The following is a 10,577-nucleotide window of genomic DNA, read 5'->3' as shown; positions in this document are numbered from 1 at the left end:
CAAATCAACCAATTATAACCTGCTGTGATATAAAGGTTTACGAATTATTTATCACAGCAGACATTCAGCACCAATAAAACCTTCACCTTAGTACTCATTCATGAAACGGAAAAAAATTAGATCCTGATTGAAGCTTTTTAAAAAAATAGGTGAATTAAAACAAACAAGCAAACGAAGTTCTAGTTTGTCTAGCTTGGTCAGGAAGAATGAAAATACACTTACAGAGTGTATGTTCACTTTTGAGCAATCACATGACTTTGGTAGGGACGGGGGCTAAAGGTCCTTGCTGATTATTCACTGTGTCTGCTCATTGTGCTCTCAGGGCTTTGATTTCCATAATCTCTTTTAATCCTTGAAACACTCAAGTATTCGGACTCCAGCTTCCATGCTTACAGCCTCAAATCATTTGTTCAATCAAAAATAGATCATTTTAATTTAGCAAGAGTATTAGCGAAATAAATGTATTTTTAATTACATTTTTTCATTATTTATAATCAAAGGAAAGCAAATAAATAGCACATTTGGAGAATTTGAAGCATTTCCCTCTCCTGAAAAAAAGAAAAAAGTGCACTTCTATCTTTCATGTATGTTTAGTTTCCACAATTCTGTGGTCACAATGCAGTGACTGGAAATAAGATGTCTCTCAATTATAAGTTTCTTGAGGAATGAAGATAATTTCAAGCCAACAGGTGTTTTTTGTTTTTTGTATTTTTTTCACCAACTCATTCTTTTTTTTTTTTTTTCCTTTTTGTCTTTTTTCGTGACCGGCAACGGATCGCAACCCTCAGTGTCGCGCCCATACCGGACCGGGACTCGCAACGGGATCACAACCCTCGGTGTTGCGCCCGCACCTCGCTCAGCCAGTGAGCGGCTGGTCTGTATGTGGAATCCGAACCCTTGGCGGGAGCGCCACCGCGCTTCCCAAGCGGCGCACTGTAGCAGTGCGCCACCGGGCCAGCCCTCACCAACTCATTCTTTTTTTTTTTTTCCTTTTTGTCTTTTTTCGTGACCGGCAACGGATCGCAACCCTCAGTGTCGCGCCCATACCGGACCGGGACTCGCAACGGGATCACAACCCTCGGTGTTGCGCCCGCACCTCGCTCAGCCAGTGAGCGGCTGGTCTGTATGTGGAATCCGAACCCTTGGCGGGAGCGCCACCGCGCTTCCCAAGCGGCGCACTGTAGCAGTGCGCCACCGGGCCAGCCCTCACCAACTCATTCTAATAAATTGCACAATAAATCATTTGCATTATTTGACATTGTTGTTTATTTCAAGAATTAAACTATGCAACATTTCCCCTTGAGTGTTAACATTCTAGAACGCCTACCTTGAATTCAACCACAAACCTCCACACCTGAAACCTCCTGAATCTTGGTAAATTGATTTAAAAAACAAATGTAATTGAGTCCCAAACTAACAATTCAGTCATACCTACTCAGCATGTATTACCATTAAGCCAGGAATAAAATAATGAGACCTAAGTCTCTAAGTGAGCCTGTGATCCTCTGAGAGAAAGCACACTTCAGAGTGTGGTAACTGCTGTAACGTAAGAGCATATCAAGAGCATTAGGGGCGGGCCGGCCCGTGGCTCACTCGGGAGAGTGTGGTGCTGACAACACCAAGGCCACGGGTTCGGATCCCATATAGGGATGGCCGGTTTGCTCACTGGGTGAGCGTGGTGCTCACAACACCAAGTCAAGGGTTAAGATCCCCTTACCGGTCATCTTTTTAGAAAAAAAAAACAAAAACCAAAAAAACTATTTTCAGAGGTAATTTTTCTCTTATAGTTTAGTAGAGAAGTTGAGCCCCCTTGTAATCAAAGAGAGAAAGCAATACATTACCTCAATTTAATGGATCCAGGGGGATAATGATAATGAAGATGTGAACCTTTCATTAGATCATAAAAACTTAGAAAACTTCAACAGACAGATATGGAAGAAGGGCAAACACACAAAAGGAAGAAAATTATTTACTTTTAGAAAAAAGAGGGTATGAGAGAAAGAATAAAAGCATGAAAAGAAAACTGACACTTGGTTTTGGAAGCCTTGTTTGTATAGGAAATAGGTAGTCCTTACCTGAAGTAGATTCTGGAAACATAAGATGGGATTTGGAGAAGAGCATTCACTCGTCAGTCTGAGTTGACTTTACTGCCACTTACTATGTGCCAGGACTGCTCCAGGTTTATATTTGCTTATCCATTTAATTTTCATGACAATCCTCCGAGGTAATTTCTATCAATATTCCCATTCCGCAGATGAGAAAACTGAGGCACAATAATGTTAAGAACCTGCCCAAGCTCAATCAGCTGGAGAGTGCAAGATCAAGGATTTAACCTAGATTAAAGCCATATTGTAAACTAGGCCACTCCACTTTCACTGCATATCTCCATGGAAGATGGAAATTGGAGCATAAGCAAGAAGGGGGATGGATTTGAGAAACATTTTGAACAGTCTTGTTGATTGAAGATGGAGATGAAGTGAGAGTGCTGGGTCAAAATTAAACGATGCTATTAATGAAATCAGAAAAAAATACAAGAGGCATGTTTGGAGGAAATGATGAGATTCTTAGAAGTATGCTGTACTTGACCTTGGCAGGATCAATTAGGCAGCTAGGTCTAGCAGGAAGGCGGAAGTCTGATTCTGGAGGTCACTAAGCCAGAACAGGACTGGGGTCAGGAGAGTAAGGCACTTGTCTCAGGCAGAAAATATAAGTGGATGGCAACACACAAACACAGAGTAATCAAGATAAATAGTATTTTAATGCAACACTTTTAAAAATACAAACATTAATGCAAAAAATGTTATACCTATACAAATTTTTAGTAACAGCAAGTTCAGTATTTTTCCTTTGCCTCAGCCTCCAGTACAGCCCTGTACAACACTATTAACAATTTTTCCTTTATGTGAAATGTTGTTTTTCATAATAATTTTTTGCATTAATTTTGATTTTTAAAACTACTGCCTTAACACAGTATTTGTCTTTATTGCTGAGTTTTCTTTGGTGCCTTCTTAAATTTTGGATCCCAGGCATGTATCTCACTTGCCTCACCCTAGTCCTGGTCTGTGCTAGAAGGAATTTTACTTTCATGTATACCAAAGTTCCTTTTTATTTCTTCAGGAAAGGAATTATTATCAAAATTGAAACTGAATATAAGTGACAGCTCTGATTTTTAAATTATTTTAAGTCCAGAGCACCAGTTCTCATATTTTTTTCCCTAGAGGGAGAAGAGAACAAATGATTTCACTCTACAAATAAAGAAACCAAGGCATATAATGGCTCAGTGACAAAGCTAAAACTAAATTTCTTAGTGCTGCATGGGAACACCAGATCAAAAGCTTCTCTGTGTACGAGGTGGAAGAAAATAAAAATATAAAGTATATATATATATATGAAAAAAGCTTGGCCAAATAATTTGGATTGAGAGAATAAGTTTTTGAAAAGAACAAGTGCCTTTGAATTGAAGGGAGTGGGTTTGAATTCCCCTTTGGCTATTCACCAGCTGGGTGACATGCGACAAGTCCCAAAGCCTGTTTCCTCATCTGTAAAATGAGGCTTATCATACCTACCTTTCATTGTTTTGGCTAGGAGAAAAAAAGAGAGACTGCAGCTAATAAAATTTATCAGTTAGGATCTCAACCTACAACAGAGAACACATACAGAATAGAAAAATTTCAGGAAATTTTTTAAAAAGATGCTATAGTATATAGAAGTAGAGGAGCAGAGAAACCAAAAGGGATAATACATGTGAGAAGGTGGTTTCTGTAACCCAAAGGGAGAGAGAAAGTCACATAGAGCTATTTGCCTTTAAAGGTACAGTGACTTTAGTGGAAGGAGCCAAGAAAACAAATACTTTGACCTGACTCTTCTGTCTCCCTCTGGTCTCCAATCAAACCCCAAGCTGGAGGGCATCAGAGCCCAGTTGCTTTAGCCCATATAGGTCAGACTCAAGGGAAAACAAGCAGGTTGCAGAAGGATGGAGAAGAGATCTAGACAAGCAAAAATAAGCTCACAGTGACATAATCACAACTCCTACAAGTAATTAATGACCATTTTCTGTATAACAGACACAAATGCTTTATTTGTGTCAACTCTTTTAATCTAAATAACAATCTTATAAGGTGAATACTATTATTTTTCCATTTTACAGATGAGGAAGCTGAGGCTTGCCATAGGTAAGTGACTTGTGGAAGGCCTCAAAACTAAGAGCGGAGGCAGGAATTGAGTCAAGGCACTGCATACCATAACCCTATCAAAGATCAGTAAATGGTAGTGAACTGGTTTCATAACTATCATCACCATCATCAAAACTATTTAATTCCAATCACTCTAGCCATTATATTTATAGGAATTTATCTCACAGTTACAATAATGCATGGGCATAGTAAAACATGTTCAAAAATGTTTACAACATTGTATTAGCAAAATACAGACAAAATTGAAATGCCTATATGGTCAGTAAAAAGAGATACCTCTGTGAATACTGTGTAACACACATTTATTTCCTCATCTGTTGCCAAAAGGAAATGTCGTTCCTTGGAGTAGGTATTTCCAGGAGGTTTTCCAAGTCCCTCCTGATATCAAGACAAATACACACACACACACACACACACACACACACACATACAGATAAATAGATAGATTCAGAACAGTGTAGATAAATGAACATCTCTGGAAAAATGTATAAGGAACGGGTAACTTGGTTGCCTTTGATGAAAGAACTGGGTGGCAGGGTGGAAAAATGAAGACAAATTCTTATCGCACACCTTTTGTACCTTTGAGTTTTTCACCATGGTCACATGATATCTATTTTTAAACACAAATTAATTAAGAAAACATCTGACTGTACACTATTTGTGACTTTACAGGGAATCTTGTAATTTGGGAAACAAAATGAAAGGAGATTTACATGCATGAAATCAGCTTTCTTACTCTTCACATCCTGAGTGATTTGCTTTTTTAATAAAAGTAGAATACTTTGCTATACCAGCTTCTATCAAATGAATTCAAAGAGCAATTTTCCACGTGTATTCTACAGTGCTTTGCCCGTGCTGCAAAAGCAAAAACTATAGGCAATACGTGAGAAAATTAGTACCCTGAAACCAGGTAATAGGTACTTCAAAAGGCAGGCCAAGCATAAAATTATAGCCACAGACTGCTCTGCCTGAGAACACCCATGCAGGGAGGCTGCTGTTTTTTTCAGTAACTTTCTTGACCAAAGGAGGCAGGTGGCAAGAGAGCTTAACTACAGCTCCTGAACTCCTGGGGAAATACAGAGTTCAGTCCCCGGGGTGGGGCAGCCAGTCTTCCAGGTTGTCAGCCTTTCCAAGAAACCTGGCATGTTGTTTTTCATGGTATTTTCATGATAGGAAGATCAAGGCAGAAAGAAACTTCGCCATCAGGAACGGAGAGACTGGCCAATGAAAGGATGGAGTTGATGATTAGAATGACAGTTACCTGGAAAGCCATTTTTTTTTTTTTTTAAAAAAAGACATATTAAAATTCCTCTGACATGCAATGTGGCACAATGACACTACACCCCTAAAGGCAGGTGCTGCTGTCAGCAGAGGAGGTCTTGTTCTAAGAATTATTCTAGACGGTCAGAAAGAACAGGTATTGCCTGCCCCTCCTGGAGAGATGTTCTAAAGTTGGTGCGCTCTTTCCTCACCTCATCTCTCCTGCCAGGCACAACCGAGAGGCAGAAATAACAGGATTAGGGGAGGAGAAATAACTGCAGAATGGTGTGCGGGGGGGGGGGGGGGGGGGGGGGGTCGGGAAGTTTTAATTATTAACCTCCGTTACCAGGAAAAATGCCTTTCCTTGGGGGAGGCATTTCCACGAGTTTCTACAAATTTCCTCCAAATCTCAGGATTCCTGGGAGGCCGATCCCCCCTGGCCTGGGGAAGGTGGTGGGAGCGTGCAAGCGGGCGCTGCGCCCCCTTTGGGAAGCGATCGCATCCTCTGGAGCAACTTAGCCCCACCCGTTTCTGGGCGCCGCCTCCCTGGAGGACGAACCTTATAAAATCGCGGCGAACAGGGTCCCTCTCGCCGGTCTCGGTTTAGTCCGACTGCCAGGTCAGCCAGGTCCCGCGCCCCCAGCAGCATCGCATACCGGAGCCATGGCCCAGGAGCTGTACCACGAGGAGTTCGCCCGGGCGGGCAAGCAGGCGGGGCTGCAGGTCTGGAGGATCGAGAAGCTGGAGCTGGTGCCGGTGCCCGAGAGCGCGTACGGCGACTTCTACGTCGGGGATGCCTACCTGGTGCTGCACACCGCCAAGGCCAGCCGAGGCTTCACCTACCGCCTGCACTTCTGGCTCGGTAAGGGCGGCAGGCAGCAGGGCCGGACGGGCCCGGGTCGGGGAGGGGCGGCCTCGGGGATCTGAGATTTGCACGATTAGGGGAAAGGGGCCAGCAAACCTTGCAAGACTGGAGACCCGTCGCACCAGTCTCGTCCCCGCGAGACTGCCCCCTTTAGGCTGGCCACCTTCTCTCCGCCGAAGTCAGCTCCTCAATGACTGCAAACGCACGGCGCAGGCGAAGTCCGGAGCAAACTTTCCCCTTGGCTTTGACTCTTGTCAAATCGCGTTCCCGGGCTTTGGAGCTGTTTCCCCTGGCTTCTCACCCTTTCTTTCACCTTTTAGTCTCCAGTCTCCACTCTTGCTCAGGGGCGCTGTCTCCAAGCACCTGGCGCTGGCCAAGTCCCGCTCAGCTTCCGACAAGTTCAGTCTTGGTTTCCCTGTCAAGGTGCAGATGAAGCCAGACAAATTTGTGGGCGTCCCCTGCTGCAGCTGGCGAGAAGTCCTTAAAAATAAAGAATATATATGTGTATATATATTAATATTTTATGTTGCCTTTGGGCACCAGCTTCTATTTCTCTATTAATTGTGGGGATTAGTGTTATGGACCGCTTTAAATCAGGATTCTGCCCTCACCACATGGCTTGCAGGTTTGGCGAATAAAATCTCCTGATTATTAGGGAGCTGGTGACCTAGGGTGGAAGCAGAAGAAAAAACACAAGTATTATCTATATAAATAAATAGCTCTATACGACTAATTTATTTATTTAGATGGGCTGCTTAGTTATGTATTAATTTATTATTTATCTATTTTAACAAGGACACTGTGTGGACCAGAGCCCCTCCTTTAGAGGTAGTAATTATTTTGGGCTTCATTCAATGCCAGGATCTCAGGACACTGGGCCTTGTGTATTCTACTTTTTCCACCTTCTACTTTTACTTGTAAACATCCTGAATGTCCAGCCTCTCCCTATGAGGTCTTGTGGCTGTGGGCACACCCTCTCTAATAACATGCTGATTATCTGGGTCTTTCTGCCTTCTTTTAAAAACTCCCCCCACCCCCCAGTGTTTCTTTAGTTTTATTTCTGAACTTGGGAGGAAGACACACAAAACCACACACATACACATTTTTAAATCTCTGAAAACCAACATTTTTATTTCTAACGTTTGAAGATTTAAAAAAAATAAAATAGAAAACATTGAGAAGTGACTTTTTGCACATTAGCAAACACCTGGAACAGGCATTTGAGGAATGAAAAATATGTAGATGAAGATAGGACTTTTAGTTACAGCATTTGGTATCAACTTGTGTTAGCTTGAGGATGCTGAGGAGGCTGAGAAAACTGAGGCTGAGTTCCAAACACATTTTGGTTTCCCACTGAGATATCACTATTCCTGTTATAATGTTAAAATAAACAGTGATCTCTCTATATTTTGCATCAGAAAACACTGAAACCTTAATATATAGCCTATGTTCATGAATGAATGATGCCAGATACAATAGTCCTCACCAAAGTCTTTTCATCCATAACTTGGATCTGGAATGAATAAAAGTGACCGAAATGCCACATTGGCCAATTTGGGTGAATTAAAATGTGAAAGAATTCTGTATCTCATTGTAGACAGCAGTTAAGCAGGGTTTTTTTTTTTTTTTTTGGACCGGGAAGGGGATCGCAACCCTTGGCTTGGTGTCGACTGCACCACGTTCAGCCAGTGAGCACACCGGCCATCCCTATATAGGATCCAAACCCGCGGCATTGGCACTACCAGCGCCACACTCTCCTGAGTGAGCCACGGGGCCAGCACTGCAAGCAAGCTTTGAACACAATTCTTTAATTCTGTAAGTCCTTTCTTATCCTAGTAGGTTACTATACTTTATAGGGTTCACAGGTTTACTTTTAATAATTCATTCAGTGGTCACCAATTTGGAAAATATAATAGAAAATGCTTTGGGCCGAAACAAATCTGCTAAACTGAAGTCAGTAGCATGCTAATAACGTGCTAATTCATTTGATAATCATTCAACGTGCCCGGCACTGTGTAAGGCACTTTTGGATATGAATAATTTATGGACCTTCCCTGAAAGTTCATATTTTCAAGGGTGCAATAAGACAAAAAGTGATACAACACCGGTAGAATGTGATAACAGTGAGACACAAAGTGTCTGTGGTTATGGGAAAACAGAGAAGCCTTGACAGAAAAAAGAAAAATGAGCATAATTGGGAGAGTTCTGTGCCAAGAGAAAATCAAGGGGAGATGGAAAAGCTTAAAGTAAAATAGTTAACAGGACATGCAGACGAAATTGTCCAGCAGCTCTTTCTACTTCGCTTCCCCAAGCAGACTGAATTTCATCCAAGGTAGTCTACTTTAAGACCTAAGTAGGATACATTTATGAAGATTAATCCGAAAGAGAGTTTTAGAGAAAGTTTTAGGAGGGAGAGCTGACAGTTCAGGAGAAAAGAACATTTCATTAAAGGAAATCATGAAATCAGAAAGAAGAGAAGTGAAGTTAAGGTCACACTGGGATGAAAAAGGCTCATAGCATAAAAATGAAGAAACAGGACAAACAGGAGGAAGAAAGGGGAACCAGCAAGAAGCAGGACTTAAAACAAGAGAGAACAGGTGGAGAGTTATCTTTCCAGGTCTCCCTCAGTGCTTGCATAACACCCTGGCATAGCTCAGATTATTTTACGTACCACTTTATATTAACATTAATTATATGCATAAATAAAGTAAGAATTTGTTGCATATAACTTATTTTTTGCATTAGTCCTTAAAAAAACATTTCAGCTTTGTACCTAGCAGTTTAAGTGCATCCACCTTCTGCTTCTAGTTTCTTATAGCACAAAGTCTATGAGCAGGACTAGGTGGTAAAGCTGCTCTCTGTCACATCCCCAACCTGTGCTATAGATGCCCTCGCCCTTTTTCCTTGCCAGTTTTACACTTTACATATGTATACAGTATTTTAAAGCAACATACAAGTATGTTTATAGTATAACTAGTCTGTGCTAGGCCTTGCACAAGGTGTTGGGAATCCAGAAGACTGTATTAGAATATACACTATACAATACAAGGAATTTACAATATACAAAGTGCTGGTGAGGATGCTGAGAAACTAGATCACTTATGTTGTTGGGTTGGTGGGAGGGAGGTTGTAAAGTGGTACAGCTATTTAGAAAAGGGTTTGGCCATTTCTTATAAAACTGAAAATGCAACTACTATATGACCCAGCAATTGCATTCGTGTGTATTTATTCCAGAAAAATGAAAACTTTTGTTCACACAAAAACCTATACACAAATGTCCATAGCAGCTTTATTTGAATAGACAAAAACTGAAATCAACCCAGACACCCTTAAATAGGTGACTGGTTAAGCAAGTTGTGATACATCTTTACCAAGGAATTCTACTCAACAATGAAAAGGAACAAACTAAAGTATTGATACACGCAACAACTTGGATGAATCTCTAGGGAATTACGCTGAGTAGAAAGAAGCCAATGCCAAAATGTTCCATACTATATTATTCCATTTATATAACATTTTCTAAATGACAGAATTTTAGATTTGTTGTTGCCAGAAGTTAGGGATGGGATGTAGAGGGTTTGATGCAGGCAGGAGGTGAGTGTAGTTATAAAAGTGCAACTTGAGAGATATTTTTGGTGGAGCTGTACAGTATCTGATTGTGTTGGTGGATATATAAACTTTACACATGTAATAAAATTAGAACTAAAGGCACACACACACATAAGTGAGTACAAGTAAAACAGAAGAAATATAAATAAGACAGGTGGACTGTATCAATGTCAACATCCTGGTTATAGTGTGCTGTGTTTATACTATATTTCTGTGTAATACACTATACTAAACCACATTGTCATACTATATAATTTTATTAAATGTTACCATTGGGACAACTAGGTCTATTGATCTATGTGTCTATCCTTCACCAACACCATGTAGTTTTAATAACTGTAGCTGTAGAGTAAACCTTAATATTGGGTAGAGTGATTCCTCCCACTTTATTCTTCTTTGTCAAGATGATTTTAGCTATTCTAGAGCCTCTTCATATAAATTTTATAATAGGCTTATATATGTCTATAATAAGCCTTACTGTGATTTTGATAAGAATAGCATTAGGCTAATAGATCAATATATGAAGATTTGACATCTTTATTATGTTCTGTCTTAGAATCTATGAACACTAAGTCTTATATTTGTTCAGGTTTTTGGTTTTTATTTTTTGCATCACCATTTTGTAATTTTCAGCACACTGAGCCTGTACA

General features: G+C 40.7%; 1 protein-coding gene across 2 annotated transcripts in view; it reads left to right on the top strand.

Annotated features, from left to right (window-relative positions):
* Window positions 1–6,015: 6,015 nt before the first annotated feature.
* SCIN (scinderin) overlaps window positions 6,016–10,577 on the top strand; it is a 75,832-nt gene continuing 71,270 nt past the window's right edge. Inside the window, exon 1 of one of the 2 annotated variants that reach the window (XM_008570065.1) lies at window positions 6,016–6,315. In XM_008570065.1, the coding sequence (XP_008568287.1) occupies window positions 6,117–6,315 (199 nt within the window). In that variant the 5' untranslated portion in view covers window positions 6,016–6,116. The remainder of the gene's footprint in view (window positions 6,316–10,577) is intronic. The other variant, XM_008570070.1, reaches the window with a different exon arrangement.

Source organism: Galeopterus variegatus, unplaced genomic scaffold (genome assembly GCF_000696425.1).
Source record: "Galeopterus variegatus unplaced genomic scaffold, G_variegatus-3.0.2 Scaffold31, whole genome shotgun sequence".
Classification (NCBI taxonomy): domain Eukaryota; kingdom Metazoa; phylum Chordata; class Mammalia; order Dermoptera; family Cynocephalidae; genus Galeopterus; species Galeopterus variegatus.
Note: the sequence above shows the minus strand (reverse complement) of the source record. Positions and strands in the feature narration are given on the sequence as shown.